Here is a 15,806-nt window from a genome sequence, read left to right on the forward strand (position 1 = left end):
CGAAGACATAGGTTTCTGGCGATGCTTGTTCTCCTCGCCTCCTGCGTACTGTCATTATCTGTCTCAACCCACGCGTTACCAGTAACAACCCTCCAGGCACCACCTATATCTTCATTCGCGCTGTCTTTTGCATTCTTGCCATTTCCAGTCCTTGTATTACTCAAGTACACATACTTATGGTATCGTAGAGTCCAGTCCATTCATGCAGGCGACACTCAGGACAATAAGTCGGCATCAATGTCCGGTTCTTCCACTTCTGGTCTTAGTCTGGGGAAGAGACCGTTTCAAACTGGGTATCTGGTCGGCTTTCTAGGATCGCCTGAGTGGGAAACAAGAATAAAATGCCGAAGAGACAGACTTGAACGTCAAGCACGGAACCGTTCCCGCACGGGGTCAAAGCCTTCATCGATATCCGCCATCCTGTACCCCCGTACCGTGGATGGTTCGACAAACACCAGTCGCGGTGGCACGAAGAATTCGTGTCGCCGGTACCGCTCACAGTCACGCTCAAGGACTGCTTCCGCGTCCTACCTTGACATGTCTTCTCCATTGCCGCACCTTGACATCACGAGCTGCGCGACCGTCCATCCCTCGTCTCCTCCTTGTACTCCAATGCTTCCGCACCCTCCTGCGGCCTATATACCTGCCTTACGCTCTCCAACTTTGATGCAAATCATGGAGCCGGTATTGTCATCCTGGTATGGGGAGCCCGGCATGCACCAAGAGAAATCGACAAGTTCTGGCGGAAATTCTAACGGAGATCAGTCTGGAATTAGATCCAGCTCGCCCAGTATGTTCACACACTCTTCTTGGATTGATGAACATGATCTGATTTGCCCAACCAGCACCCCCATTTGAAACACCTCCTACTTCTCCGAATACGCCTTCCGTCCCAGATGTTGCACAATTTTCACTCAGCGTCGCCTTCTCCAGCTCTCAGGTTCAAGCCAGCAGCTCGCTCACGTTTTCCGTCTTTGAAGCACCATCCGTGCCGGTCCCCGCTCCAGTGTACAGCCCGAACCGCCCCCGATCCTGCGGCGCTCACCCAGAACAATGGGGCGCCAATGGTGAGTGCACATCGGTAAAATACCTGCAGTCACCTACGCACCGTTCGCCCCCGGTGACCCCAAATATTCTAGAGCTCGTCGCCGTCGTAAGGAACGAACGCAAACCACTTGCGCTGACGACACGCCCGCTCAACGTCACATCCAAACCGAAGATAGCTATTTCTCCGCCTTCTCTTTCTATTTCACCGCATGTTCTGGGCAGGCAGAAACGCGTACAGCAGCAGAGGAGAAAGAGCTGTAGTCCCACCATTGGTCCCTCGCCCCTCCGCAATGCTGTGGTGCTTGACTCGACTTCGTTTACCGCAAGCGTTAGTACTCCCACTATGGGCACTGTGATCAAAATGGAAAATAGCTTGTCCGGTTCCACATCTGGCACTTGGCAGCTTGAGGACCTCGTCAGGGACGGTCAGCTAGACGTCGATGCGGTCAGCGCTGTGCTTGGACTCGGACTGATGATGGGATCGGACGATGGCGATGCTGACGCGCGCATCATCACGTCTACTTTGGATGCGGAAGTGGGTCACTATGATCAGATCATGACAGGGTACTACGATGATGCTGAGAAGTCATTGAACATGGGATGGGGACGCGCCAGAGAACTGGGCGCGAGTCTTCAAATCCGCGTGCCGGGGTCTCAGCTCTTTGCTATCCCTGAAGAAACGGACGACGAGTGCGCATCGGCGCGCGTCTCTGCTGCTTCTGCGTGCGACATAGATCTGCGGCTGCTGGGTCTTGAGCAAGAACAACTGGACCTGGGCGATGAGGCGCTATGGGAAAACGTATGGGAAGAAGAGCAGAGCTGGACCGAGAGTGTCTCTATACGGTGAGTTACTCGTGCGATCTCGTTCTTCACGCTTACTGAGGAAGATTTGGGTCGATCAGAGAGAGCATTGGCTTAGCTTGGTGAAACGCTCATGACATTCCTACACATGAGGACAATATTGCGATACCCATCATAACTCCTGACTTTTGTCTACCTCATCTGTTTTGTTCTTTCGCATTTGGTCTGGTGTCTGGCAAATCCTGAGATATTGATTGTTGAACTATGTAAGATTGTTGGTCCCTTTCATTCCTCGCACTGTATCGATATCATTGCATTGTATCGACGATTACTAGCACACCACTTGTCAATTTTAGCATTGTTTCCACCTACTTCATCTGCGATATCGTCTTTTCATCAACCATCTCTTTCATTTCAATTTCTCGCGGTCAATCACGTTGTGGTTTTTCGCCTATGATATGATTGAATAATAATATCGTCGCCCCGATCGATGACTCGTCGTAGTTTGCGGTACCTAGTTGCCGTTCGCTTAAATAAGATGCGGAAAAGCAGCGAAGTTCAGTTCCACGTTGGAAATAATGTTAAGTATACAGCGGAATCCAGGGAATCCTTGGGCGTGACATGTTACGGCCGTGCACTATACATCAGGACAACGTCCACCAGGGGCGAATAGAATACGAATAATAATGTCAAATGGGATCCGTCACGTCAGGGCTGGCCCAGACGAGGGCGCAAGGTGATTGCTCCAATCCTCCTCCACATACTGTGATGTCGGCATAGTAGAGCTCTCGCCGTTCGCATCGTCGGTAAAGCGAAAGATGCCGACAGGGAGTGAGCGAGTGCCCGTCAAACGCAGTCTGGCTGGCCTGAGAGGTTTCATCGGCCTCACGTTCAACATTGAAGAGTGAGGTACGGAATGAGATGCGTCTCCTGTCCAGACATCGTCATCCATATCGTTGACCATATCGATGTCCTCGTCAGACAACTCCTCTTCCGCCTCCTCCAGAATGGTGTGCTTCCGCTTGTTGGGGCACGGCGAAGGGGCATCCGCCCGAGACAAATACACGTCACGGTACGTGTCTCTCGCAGACAAGAATGGAATAGACTGGGTGAATGGCAGCCTAGCCTTCGACGAGGAGATATTCGGCGAAACGGGAGCACTAGAGGCGGTGTAACCCTCCGTAACTGCTGCCAGAGAAGACAGGTACAGACGCGTCAATTACGCTATAAGCAACACAGACAGTTAACAGGCTCACTTTTCCGCACTCTGGATGCCATATTCCGAAGACGCATGGCGAGGTCTGCGTCGATGCTAGACAGCTACGCGTATTGGCGTGAGACGGAGGCTCAGTATAAGACTTATACGCACCCGTTTCTGGGTTGTTCATCGGATGCGCATTGAGCGGATACAGCGTCGTTGGTTGCAAGACGCTTGGTGGGGTACGACATGGGAGTACGGGATAGAGAGCGTTGTGCGTCGCGCTCTCCCACATGAGCTCTCTCGATCACGTGTGAACGCGTTGGTGTGCATAATTACGTCATACAGTCTCCCACCGCGCAACTGCCTGCTCCGCGGCAAGTCTGCTTCCCTCACGCTTCATCCACACTGGCTTTTGTGAAGGTCGAAACCGAAGGCTTATAACCCGTCCGATTTTTCAAGAATGGCGGACATGCAAGTGCCGTCCAGCATGCGCGTCGGCGACGAGGGACGTTGCGCTATGCGTGGCTCTTGCGGGTCCAAGGATGTGTTCGGGAAGCCTTTACCTTGCCCTTACGATGGTCCTGCATCTGAGGTGAGCTGCATCTCCAATTATATTCCACTTTGATCTCTCACGCCATTACGGTAGAATGATGTAGACCGTACCCTCCTCGTCTCACTCTGCGGTGCTGAATACGCAGAAGGGCCCACATGTTGTACCACAGACCAACTAGAGACCCTACGCGACAACCTTGGAACAGCAGAGAATATTATCTCGACATGTCCCGCATGTCGGAACAATTTTCGTCACTTCTTTTGCTCGTTCACATGCTCTCCAAACCAAGCTACCTTCCTGAACGTTACTGCAACCCAGACATCTCGCACAGATCAGGAGGCTGTAAAATCTGTCGATTTTTTTGTGACAGAACAGTTCGGCGAAGGATTCTACGATAGCTGCAAGAACATCAAGGTGGGCAACATGAATGGCTATGCCATGGACCTCATTGGAGGAGGTGCGAAGAATTATTCCGCATTTCTGAAGTTCATGGGGGACGAGAAAGCCATGGGTAGTCCCTTCCAAATCAATTATCCACCTACTTCTCCACCGGCAATGTCACCCTTCAATACCGTTCCTCGCAACTGCGCCGACAATGACCTCGCCAGTCGGTGTACGTGCATTGATTGCCCTGACGTTTGTCAGACACTTCCATATATCCCGCCACCGAATGCAGAACCAATATGCCACGTTGGCGTCATCTCATGCCTGACGTTCGTTCTCATCCTCTTGTATTCACTCGCAGTTGCGTCGTTCTTCTTTGGATACGTGCTACAAGTCACAATCAAGAAACGCAGAGAAAAGTCGTACGAACGTGTGGCGCTCTCTGCCGACGCTGCATCCGAACATCTGGTCTCCCCTCGCACTCATGCACGTACACTAGTCGGCGCCTCATCACTCGCACCGTACGTTGACGGAGAAGACTCGACTGGAACACAGTCAGAATCACGAAATTTAGGTCGTGGTGCATCACTATTGGATCCCATAGAGACTGTCCAACCACGACAATATCGTCTCAACAATGTGCTGCGTCGTCTCTTCTACCGTCTTGGCCTCGCCACAGCATCATATCCATGGCTCACGTTTGCACTGGTATTCACGTTGATAGGACTACTTAATCTGGGTTGGAAGAAGTTCGATATCGAGACCGATCCCGTTCGCTTGTGGGTTGCTCCAGATTCCGAAAGCAAGCTGCAGAAAGAATTTTTTGACGAGCATTTCGGTCCTTTCTACCGTCCACAGCAGATATTCGTCACCTCATCACCCATCGCGTCGTCTTCGATCCTTTCAACTGACTCACCCACAAATGATTCAATTATGGACAGCAAGCCTCCGGTGCTCTCCTGGGAGCATCTGAAGTACTGGTTCAACGTTGAGGCTGAGATCCGCGCATTGCGCTCGTCTCCCAACGGTTATACCCTATCAGACGTGTGTTTCAAACCTGCTGGGCCTGATGGCTTCTGCGTCGTGCAGTCTGTTGCTGCATGGTTTGGAAACGATCTGTCAATGTACGACCCCGGCACGTGGGCCTCACATCTCCTTACTTGCGCAAACTCACCTGTCGAATGTCTTCCGGACTTCCAGCAGCCCTTGGGACCACAATATGTACTAGGTGGCCTCCCGGCCAGCAATAGCACAGACAGATTCTTGGATGCAGAGGCACTTGTGGTCACCTATGTCGTTTCAGATTCACTCGATCGAGAACAGCAGGAGCGAGCCATGGAATGGGAGCGGACACTGCGCGGGTATCTGCAGAATCTCGGCGAGCGCATTCCTGAGGAGGCCGGACTAGAGATCGCGTGGTCGACTGGTGTCTCGCTCGAAGAAGAGATAAACAAGAGCACGAACACCGACGTGAAGATCGTTGTGCTCTCGTACCTGGCCATGTTCTTCTATGTGTCATTCACGTTGGGCAACGGTGCTGGTCTTGGCCGTGAAGACAGTATCATAGATTCTCTAACACGTTGGGCCGCCAATCTCCCCAGACTTTTCAGGAGCCCCGACATTTCTGCATCGACCATTTCCATCGACTCTCGCAACACTCCAAGCTTCTTTCCACGGCTTCCTCGCAAACTGTTCGTCGGATCCAAATTCACTCTTGGCTTGTTTGGCATTGCTCTCGTCATTCTCTCCATCTCATCGTCCATTGGATTCTTCTCCTTTGTAGGAGTGAAGGTGACGCTCATCATCGCGGAAGTGATCCCTTTCCTTGTTCTTGCCGTCGGCGTCGACAACGTATTCATACTTGTGCACGAACTCGACCGACAGAATCTCCTGCATGGTCCTAATGCTGCAACGGCGCCACCAGGCTATGGATACACTACACCGTTGTCGCCGACTCAGGGGCGTAGCCGCTCGCAGTTCGATTCGCTACGTTCGCCTGAGGACTCCGTTGATGCCGTATCCACACCGCTGTATCTGTCCGCTGAAGAACGTATCGCGAGGACGTTGGCGAAGATGGGCCCGTCCATCCTGCTCAGCTCCGTCACCGAGACTGTAGCTTTTGCATTGGGCGCGCTGGTGCCCATGCCTGCTGTTCGGAATTTTGCCCTGTATGCAGCAGGAAGTGTGCTATTGAACGCGATTTTACAAGTGACTGTGTTCGTTAGTGCATTGGTAGTTGACTTGAAGCGAGTCGAGGTGAGTCTCATGGCTGACTCCTTTTAACTGAGAGTAATCCCTCTCATAGGCTAGCCGTGTTGATTGTTTCCCGTGCATACGAATGCCAGCCAGAATTTCGTTACCTGATGAGCCTCCGTCAGGAGGGGGTCTCGGGACTATTGCGCGGTTCATTCGTCGCCATTATGCTCCATTCTTGCTGCGGCCTATTGTCAAAGGCGTGGTCCTACTGACCTTCGGAGGAGTCTTCGTTGTTTCAATCATCTCGATCCAACACATACATCTAGGATTTGGTGAGTTTAAATGATCGCCTTGTTGAGATCTAACTGAAATCAACTCCTCGTAGATCAACGACTGGCCCTGCCATCAGAGTCCTACCTCATACCATACTTCAACAACGTGGATGCCTATCTTGACATAGGTCCCCCTGTGTATTTTGTGGTGCACGATGTTGATATTGCCCGGCGATCAGGCCAACAGCAGCTATGCGGACGCTTCACGACTTGCGAAGACTCGTCAATAGCCAATGTCCTCGAGGCAGAGCGGAAGCGGCGAGATTCGTCATTCATCGCTGAACCAACTGCTTCCTGGATAGACGACTTCATGAATTGGCTCGATCCTCTCAAGGAGAGATGCTGTCGAGTGCGTAAGAGGGACCCAGGCGTGTTCTGCAGGGACTCAGAGTCACCCAGACTGTGTCAAATGTGTTACGCAAATCACGAACCGGAGTGGAATATCACTATGGATGGGCTGCCTGAGGGCGAAGAATTCATGGACTATCTTCGTCAATGGCTGAATTCACCCACAACGGAGGACTGCCCGCTTGCGGGGAAGACCTCGTTTGGAACAGCTCTGTCGCTGTCTCCGGATGGCGACGAAGTTGTTGCCTCTCACTTCCGCACATTCCATACGCCCCTCAAGTCGCAGGAGGACTTGATCAACTCCTTCGCTGCGGCCCATCGCATCGCTGATGACTTGTCAAAAGAAACCGGGATGTCGGTCTTCCCTTACTCGCTACACTACGTCTTTTTTGATCAGTATGCTCACATCGTTGCCATAACTCAACAAATCCTGGGCCTTGGCTTGGCAGCGGTGCTGCTGGTCACTGCGCTGCTTTTGGGTTCATGGCGAACAGGAACCATTGTCACAGGCGTTGTTGCGCTGACGGTTACCAGCGTTATGGGAGTGATGGGTGTTTGGGGCATCATGCTGAATGCAATCAGTCTCGTGAACTTGGTCATTTCACTGGGCATTGCTGTGGAGTTCTGTGCACACGTCGCTCGTGCATTCATGGGTGCCGGTTCCGGACTACCAGTAGACCATCCTGCTGGGCAGAAGGAGCGGGATGAACGCATGTGGACAGCGTTGGTCGATGTTGGTCCTTCTGTAAGCCTCCACAAAACATTTCAATGTCGTTAGGTGACTTATGACACGAATGATGCACAGGTCATATCGGGCATCACATTCACGAAACTGATCGGGATGTGTGTTCTTGCTCTGACACGCTCTAAGTTCCTAGAAGTCAGTTCTTTGTCTCGAGTCACTTCGCTCTGATTAAATCTGATGCTTGGACAGATCTACTACTTCCGGATGTGGATGACCCTGATCGTCTCAGGTGCTCTCCACGGTCTTGTACTTCTCCCTGTTGTGCTCAGTTTGGCCGGAGGACCAGGGTTTCCTCTCCAGGAAGCTGACGAGGAATGGATGTCTCACGCAATACGAAACGACTACGAGTACACGTCCGTGCCCCCTCCATTGCTCGGCCGGCTGATTACTGACTTGTGAAAGCAGACCATTCCTTGCAGATGACGATTCTATCACTAGCGATTGACCTGGCCCGATAGATGGACAATATGTATAAACACATGCCGCATAATACAGTTATGCACTCCCTGGAATGCCTTTGAGACTATATACAGCACAAGAAAGAGGATCTGTCCGACAGTCCTAATCTCTAGGTGACCTCGATCTACTGTCCCTAATATCGTCCCGGCTGAAACTCCTCCTTCCTCTGCTGCCCGACCGCGAACGGCTCCTGCTCCGCGAGTATCGCGAATATGAAGAGTAGGACAAGGAACGAGAGCGAGAACGTGGAGTGAGTGACCTCGTGCGCGAACGACTTGAGCGCACGGAATAAGTCCTAGACCTGGAACGACGACGATAGCCTGTTCCACCGCGTTCATAGCTGGGAGATAGCCTCCTGGGTCCTAGACGATCTACTCCCCTTCTGATAGGCGAGCGAGAACGTGAACGTGAATACGGACGATACGTATCTCTTGGTGGAGGGCCTCTGCGAGCATATGGCCTGCCGCGGTAAGTGTCATTGTAGCGAGGCCTACGCGCGTATCCTCGAGGTGGAGAACGTGAGCGTGATGGGGATCGTGAAAGCGACCTTGGTCTATCACGACCGTAGCGAGAACGTAGGGGGACGCGAGGTGAGCGCGAGCGTGAGCGAACTGGCAGCTCTGAAAGTTCGACTTTTAAGACGGCGCCATCCAACTGACCCCCGCCCATATGGGAGGCGGCTTTGTGAGCAGAAGCGGGGTCGGCGTACTCCAAGGCAGCCTTCCCTCTGTTTTGACCGGCTAATGACAAAATCAGAATGAGGCAGAAAACCGATGAGATGTTGGGAAGACGAACATTTTCCGTAGACAGGTAGGTCGAGCTTGGTGATTTCTCCATAAAAGCCAAATATTGTCCGTAGGTGCGATTCGACCACGTTTCGCGTTAGGTTGTTGATGATGACCACTTTTGCATCCAATTTGTCCTCCCCGCTGCCATTCTCCATGTCCACATCTCCATCATGAAGAGGGTGCGGCGAAGTTGAACGTCCTCTCGTCGACATGTTGGTCAGTGAGCAAGCGAGGGTGTCACGCTGATGCGTTACTCCCCGCGCCCAAGCAGTCACGAGATAAGATAAGAATCATGGGCCGACTCTGATCTTGTCGCCGACATCATCTCAGTGCACAAAATCATGTCGTCGAATATCAAAGCATCCAATGCCACCAAACCACGTAAACGATTCATTGGTAGCAAACATGCAACTCCTACGAAACATGGCATGTCGTCTATTGTCGCGAATCAGATCCCCGAAGACATTCTCACTGATGTGCAATTGAACGCCGCGATCAAACAACTTCCTTCCAATTATTCTTTTGAAATCCACAAGACCATCCACCATGTACGGAAGAACAACGCCCAGATGGTTGCCCTTCAGATGCCGGAAGGCTTACAGATGTTTGCATGTACCATTGCCGATATCATTGAACGGTGCGGAGATGCTTTGTGTCGGTTTGAACGTTGTATCTGAGCTGAATTTTGCTGGGCATCCTCGTAGATTTACCGATGCTCTCACCGTGATTATGGGAGACGTCACGTATGGCGCGTGTTGCATCGACGACTACACCGCGGTAGCTTTAGGATGCGATATGCTCGTCCACTATGGACACAGCTGCCTTGGTTAGCACATAGTGGCAGTCTTTCGCGTTAATGCGCTCCAATACTTTCCATTTTCCCCAGTACCAATTGACCAAACAACAATCAAGACTTTGTATGTGTTCGTTGAGATTGCCATTGACTCTTCCCATTTGGGGCAAACCATCCGATTGAATTTCCCAAACGACCGTCGACGCTTTCACGAGGCCCTCTTGGATTCAGAAGAAACTGATAAGGACATCCCTGCTGGCAACCCATTAACACGAGGGACACATCTCCGAATCGAAGGTCCCGATTCATCTCATGAAATGAACGATACTGGGGTAGACTCTCCGAATGGTCTATTATCTTCATACGAGCCCACTCGCCTCGCCTTGGTCTCTACGATTCAGTTTGTAGCGGCACTGTCTCGGCTAAAGGATGATTTGACCGTGGAGTACGTGGATCCGCAGTTAGCACCCACAAGGATAATCGAGGGATCGTCGAACGCTGTTCAGCAAACATCCGCCGTTGGTCGCCCGAGATTGTGGACGGGAAAATATGACGCTACGATACCACGTTCAAAGCCTCTATCTCCAGGCGAGATCCTGGGGTGCACGGCACCACAGTTGGGGGACGTCGATGCCTTGATGTACGAGTTTTTGTTTGACTTGTCCACTATCTCAGGTATCTGATTTCCCTTACACTTACGAACAGTTACTTGGGCGATGGTCGCTTCCACCTCGAATCAATCATGATTGCAAACCCATCTGTACCCGCTTTCCGTTACGATCCGTACTCCAAGAAGCTCACGAGAGAAAGGTATAACCATACAGAGATGCGGACGATACGGGATCAGGCGGTGCGAACAGCGCGGCAGAGTATTGATGCGTTTTCTTCCTCGCCATCTCCCATTGGCGACATGGCCGTTAGCAGCCAGAATAATACGCTACTCTGGGGCGTGGTCCTAGGTACCCTCGGGAGACAAGGAAGCTTCCGGCAGCTCCAGGCCATCACCCATCAGCTCAGCACCTCTCGCACGCAGATACCTTACATGCCGATCCTGTTGTCCGAGCTTTCACCTGCGAAGCTGGCATTATTCAGTCCGCACATCGCGGCATTTGTACAAACTTCATGTCCTCGATTGTCCATCGACTGGGGTTATGCATTCGACAAGCCGCTGCTCACTCCCTACGAGACGGCGGTGGCGGTCGGCAAGGCGGTCGGCTGGATGGATGATTCTCATGCAGATGAAACATCAGAGTCGGGAGCGAGAAAGGATGCATACCGCATGGACTTTTACGAGGCTGGCAGTCCATGGGCTGTAGCGAGAGCAAAGGCGGCGTATTGACGTGTTAATTCATGTCAGCACCGCAGATTCCAAGGTGTATATATCAGTAAGAGTAATAATTGCACATTGCAGTCCATGTGAGTCGCTATACCCTGATGACACCATTAGTTCCACGCTTCATGCAGGTGATGAAGTGATAGCCTGACTCACCCATAAGCATATTCCACTTCGTCAACACCAGCCCCCGCATGGAAAGGACCCGACGAATCCCGTGGTATCATTCCCAACTCCGGCTCTTCCTCCTCGTTCTCATCGTCTATCGCACTGCTCTCATCGAGCTCAAATGGCAGCACAGGACGAAGACCGCCTCCGGAACTGGAACGGCGACCATGAGCCGGTGACTTCTGCAATGCAGCCATGGTTTTGGGACTCATATGCTACATGATGTATTCAGAATGCATCCATCGGCACTAACAGGTTAGACTCACCTCCCAGTTATTCAGATTCTCGTCAGGAACTTCTCGGTCATCCCTACCCGAGTCCAAACGCGCCTCTTCGCCGAGTTCTCCGATAGATACGATGCTCTCGCTGTCACTAATTCCATCCGCCATATCTGACGCGAACTCGGGCAGGCGATGCCATGCCGAAGTGCCGCCGAACAACGGCCCCTGCTGCTGCGAGGCGTACTGCTCATCTGACCAACCAAGGTCCGAGAGGTACTCCTCGTATTCCTCCTCGAAGGCAATGTCCTCGGTGACGTAGGGCAGGAAGATCGACGGATCGGGTGCCTGCGCGCGCAGCGGCGGAAATACATCCGCATCGACGTTGTTCGGCGTTGCGAGCGGGCGGATGATACCAGACAGCTCGGGCCCCGGATGTAAGCCTTCCAGATGATGTGAAATGCTCGCTGTCCTTCTGTGGGTTCCAGACTGGTGTGCAGCTGCGGCTCCGTATCTCTTGGTGTTGTCTATGGAATATCATTGGTCAGCTGGCGAGCTGCGGACGGTGCCGAGGAGGGACTCACAGAATTTGACAAGATGTCGCAGCGCTTGCTCTTGCGCCTGCGGTGCGTGTCAGATATGGAAGGTAATGTGAGAAGCCTCTCAAGCTTACATACCTGTGCGTCTGCAACATCGTCAACTTCAATACCAGTGAGCCACTCATCTCTGAGATCCGGTCTGCAATTCAAATAGATTGCAGTAATGACTTGCATATTTGCTGCGACAACCAAATTTAGTCGGGAGAACCGCAGCCAAACCAGTGCCCTTACATTGTCGCCATTTCCGCCCGCAGAACGGAACTTGACTCTTAAGCAGCTTCAGCACATGCAGCTGCAGCATGGGATGTTGCACTTTCAGCATCCGTTTGAGTACAGCCTACGACCAGAAGACATCATCAGCCCGTGCAATGCGGTGAACGTATGCAGTAATCCATTTACTCACGGAACTCTTGTATTGCACGAGCATGCGGATTCGGTGCGAGCGGTGCTTCGACAATTTCTGCATAATTTTGGCAAAATTGATCGTCGAAAAGAAATTCCGCCACGAGTAATCAGTGAGGACGTCGACTTCCTCGTCGCGCTTCAGGCCGTTCGGAAGGACATGAGTCTGCACAACAGTCTGGCGGGAGGATTTCGGCAGGTTATCTTCGGGTCGGTTGGATGGCATGGATCGTGCAAAGTTCGTCTGACAATACCGGAAGAAGCTGATATTGTGAATGGTTGGTCTACGTGAACGGCTGGAGGTACTTACTTGTTCTCGGGCGCATCGGCTTTGGAAACGATCGTGACCGACACCTCTTGCAGACCAAACATCTTTAAGATCAGTAACAAGCAGTTTGTGTCAAGCAATAACTGTCCCAGATGGTGAAACTTCATCACATCTGTACCGTATGTGAAAAGTGAGAGTGGAACTAGGACCCGAGCAATTCTACGCACGAGATACTTTGAACCATTTCAGTGTCAAGAGCAGGATTGCAGACACGGCCTTCGACGTAATCTCGCGATGCCGTGTGACATCGATCTCATCCAAGGATGGAATCGGAGCAGGCTCTAATGCTAGAAAGCAAGTCAAGAGGGAGCAACAAAAAAATCAGACAGCTATACTGACGTGAGGGGACGCCAGGCGGAAAGCCAGCCGACGCGGCCGATGGTGGGGGTGCCGTGGCCGCAGAGACCGTAGCTAATAGCAACTTGAGTAGTACTAGCACCCAGCCAGAGAGAACAGGCAGTACGGCACTCTGCAAATAATAAGCCAACGGCGCAAAATTTGGCAGAATACGGTTTACTAACATATATCTGCTCGACTCTTCTCAACCGCATAAGGTCTTCCTTCCTTTGCTGTGCCTTCTTTCTATCGTTACTTGACTCCGCCTTCGCCACGGAGGCTTCTGCTTCAGCGATCATAGCGTCCAGACGCACGATGTCGGGCAGGGTCTCAGAAGTCTCATCCTGTGCTGAAGACTGCAACAACATCTAGTGACAGCGCGCATACATACGTTACATGCACTCACGACCTGAGGGGGCTTCGGCTCCGCGATCTTTTCCGAGCCGGGCATGACATCCAGTCCACTCTCCGCGGTCATGCACTCCTCTCTGGTCTTCCACATCTGCCAAAGCGCGAGGCTCACGTACATGTGCCGGGTGTACAGCTTGTCCGCCTCGTCGATGGCATACGGGACCAGCCGTGCATCCTTGTACCTCGTCATACGTGAGAAGGGGAACAGGAATGGGCGGCTCTGATCCGTCTGGAACTGTTGCTTCTTGGGCTTTGGCGATGGCGGCGGGGACGGCGCAGGAGTAGCGGGCTGAGGTCCGGGGCGAAAAGACTGGTTGGATTGAGCGTGGAATGGGAGCCCGTGCGAGTTCTGTGGAAGGCCTGTGTGCTGGATGTCGACTTCATCATGCTCATAATGGTGACGGATAGGGATAGGTGAATATGCTTGGGCGAGTTTGGCGGTGACTACGCGGATACGGGCAGGAACGGGTACTGGGGAAACGATGTCGACCGGGGCTGGGGGAGGCGTAAAAGTTGGGTATTTGATGGAGATTTCTTGACGGAATGTCTCGATGTCCAGAGGAGACGCCTTGATGGGTTGGGCTAGGATGGTGTTAGCGCAGGCATCAATCTCCTTGTAGCAGATGTTTACCTTCATCTGAGACAAGTGGGAGGCCGGCAAGCTCTCGCGACAATTGCTTCACACGGGCAATTTCACGTATCCCGCCGCAGCATGTAAGTAAGGTTTTCCAGAGGACAAGAAGCAGCTAGAGGCGCCATGAGCGATGACACCTATGAATGATTGGCGTGGTGCGTCACCTTCTTGACTGGGTAGCCTTTGGCGCTCTTGTCACGCAGCCCGGCCACCACATTGAATAGGTAAACCGGTAAGGGAGGATCCAAACTCACTAACCGTGCATGACATGAACAGTAAGCAAGAGTGGCGAATAAGATCGGCACGAAGGGATACGCAATCTACTTACTCAACTCGTCGGCAAAATCATCGTAGCCCTTGAAGACTTCTACCATGTGATATAGCATACCGAGGTACACCGATAGCTCGGTCGTAACTTCTTCCATGAAGTCGGCTTTTTCCGACGGAGAGATGTTGAAGTGGGAAGCGTCCGAGTCCGACAGGCTGCTATGAAACAGACATCATTGAATATCAGCAGAGTGAAAGCTAGCGTGCGTGGTAGTATGATACCATAGGAGATCGTGTTTCGAACTGGCAATTTTGATAGCTTCTACGATGTTGCTCAAGCCATTGGCAGCGCGCACGACCTTACAATTCTCAAAGATCCAATGCAATTGATGTTCCGCAGATGATGTCTCCGCAAAGGTGCCTTCAGGGCGTGTGTCAGCGGCTGATACGCGATGACGCGGCACGGCAGACCTTGTAAGACGTAAAGGAGCCTACGGGCGTTGGTGAAGCGGATCTCTGTGTCACGATGCTCTAAACTTTCAAGGAGAAGCTCGATATGCGCTTTGCGCTGCGCAAACGAGCTCTTGGTCCACTCTGGCTGTGGGGTGAGCGCGACTGGACGCGACTGACGCGCTGGGGACACACCTCCGGTGAAGGAGCCTTCCCAGGCCTTGAGATTCTCCGCGACCTGGGGCATTTCGACGTAAGAATAGAACTCCTCGATCTCATTGAGGACTGTGTCCTCGTCATCGTATCGGAAGTCATAATACGTTTGCTGTTCCCTTGCGGGTGTCAGGGTATGGAATGGGGCGGGGGAGACAAGGAACGCATGCCTTTGGTTTGGGAACGGATGTAACCATGGCCTTGAGCTGGCCGAGGGTAATAGAATCGAGACCGACCTGCGTCTGGCCATGAGACTGGGAATCCTGAGACATGTAGGAGGATGGGAGCTGAGGAAAGACCATTGCCGCTGCCTGCTGCCACCGCCTGAGTCTTTGGCGTCTGGTGTGGGGGGGAAGGCGCAGCGGTAATATTACATAAGCAGCGGTAGACGGATAAGGGTGAGGGAAATTCTCCTGTCCAGCACCATCTTGGCCCCCCAGGATCCGACGGTCCCTCCTCTGTCGGTCCATCGTTGCCAGTTTTTTCCTCCTCATCCCCGACGACAACGACGACGTCGACAGGAGAGGGCATCCCCGTCTGCTCTTGTTGGAGATTCTCTGGTTGGTCGTAGAGGTAGCCTTGTGGCCACGTCCATCGTCAAGTCTACCCCCGCTCGAGCATCTCAAAAGGCACGCCTTCGCTGTGCGTTTGCCACAATCTCGCCGACTATCCATTGTTCTCGTCGACCAACTTCTGCCGTTTCAGCTCTTTACGACTTACCTTACGACTCCTCTTTCTATCCTTTCCTCTCTTCCCAGCCGCCTCGACTGCTGCGCCTCAGCTGTCCCGTCTGCCTTTTT

At 52.5% G+C, this 15,806-nt stretch overlaps 5 protein-coding genes across 5 annotated transcripts; 3 read left to right on the top strand and 2 right to left on the bottom strand.

The window, feature by feature from the left end:
* Positions 1-714: 714 nt before the first annotated feature.
* Positions 715-1,974, top strand: SCP_0208460 (hypothetical protein; the record flags this gene model as incomplete). The annotated part of the gene is made up of 3 exons (XM_027754758.1): positions 715-790; positions 846-1,890; positions 1,950-1,974. The coding sequence occupies 3 exons, from the start codon at positions 715-717 to the stop codon at positions 1,972-1,974; spliced, it is 1,146 nt and encodes a 381-aa protein (XP_027610559.1).
* Positions 1,975-2,551: 577 nt separating this feature from the next.
* Positions 2,552-3,297, bottom strand: SCP_0208470 (hypothetical protein; the record flags this gene model as incomplete). The annotated part of the gene is made up of 3 exons (XM_027754759.1): positions 2,552-3,036; positions 3,105-3,160; positions 3,218-3,297. 3 exons carry the CDS (start codon positions 3,295-3,297, stop codon positions 2,552-2,554), a joined length of 621 nt encoding a protein of 206 aa, XP_027610560.1.
* Positions 3,298-3,536: 239 nt separating this feature from the next.
* Positions 3,537-8,052, top strand: SCP_0208480 (Niemann-Pick type C-related protein; the record flags this gene model as incomplete). The annotated part of the gene is made up of 7 exons (XM_027754760.1): positions 3,537-3,641; positions 3,696-6,242; positions 6,292-6,514; positions 6,568-7,607; positions 7,668-7,742; positions 7,797-7,960; positions 8,013-8,052. 7 exons carry the CDS (start codon positions 3,537-3,539, stop codon positions 8,050-8,052), a joined length of 4,194 nt encoding a protein of 1,397 aa, XP_027610561.1.
* Positions 8,053-9,195: 1,143 nt separating this feature from the next.
* SCP_0208490 (2-(3-amino-3-carboxypropyl)histidine synthase subunit 1) lies at positions 9,196-10,986 on the top strand (the record flags this gene model as incomplete). The annotated part of the gene is made up of 4 exons (XM_027754761.1): positions 9,196-9,491; positions 9,559-9,680; positions 9,741-10,287; positions 10,353-10,986. The coding sequence occupies 4 exons, from the start codon at positions 9,196-9,198 to the stop codon at positions 10,984-10,986; spliced, it is 1,599 nt and encodes a 532-aa protein (XP_027610562.1).
* An 85-nt stretch (positions 10,987-11,071) lies between these two features.
* On the bottom strand, positions 11,072-15,278 carry SCP_0208500 (hypothetical protein; the record flags this gene model as incomplete). The annotated part of the gene is made up of 19 exons (XM_027754762.1): positions 11,072-11,078; positions 11,137-11,363; positions 11,415-11,893; positions 11,951-11,987; positions 12,044-12,144; positions 12,197-12,302; positions 12,369-12,630; positions 12,678-12,807; positions 12,863-12,982; positions 13,035-13,164; positions 13,217-13,387; positions 13,438-14,024; positions 14,074-14,188; positions 14,241-14,329; positions 14,405-14,562; positions 14,626-14,764; positions 14,815-14,937; positions 14,989-15,118; positions 15,177-15,278. 19 exons carry the CDS (start codon positions 15,276-15,278, stop codon positions 11,072-11,074), a joined length of 3,213 nt encoding a protein of 1,070 aa, XP_027610563.1.
* Between the last annotated feature and the right edge of the window lie 528 nt (positions 15,279-15,806).

The sequence above is a fragment of the Sparassis crispa genome (assembly GCF_003851025.1).
Source record: "Sparassis crispa DNA, contig_000001F, whole genome shotgun sequence".
NCBI classification, from domain to species: Eukaryota; Fungi; Basidiomycota; class Agaricomycetes; order Polyporales; family Sparassidaceae; genus Sparassis; species Sparassis crispa.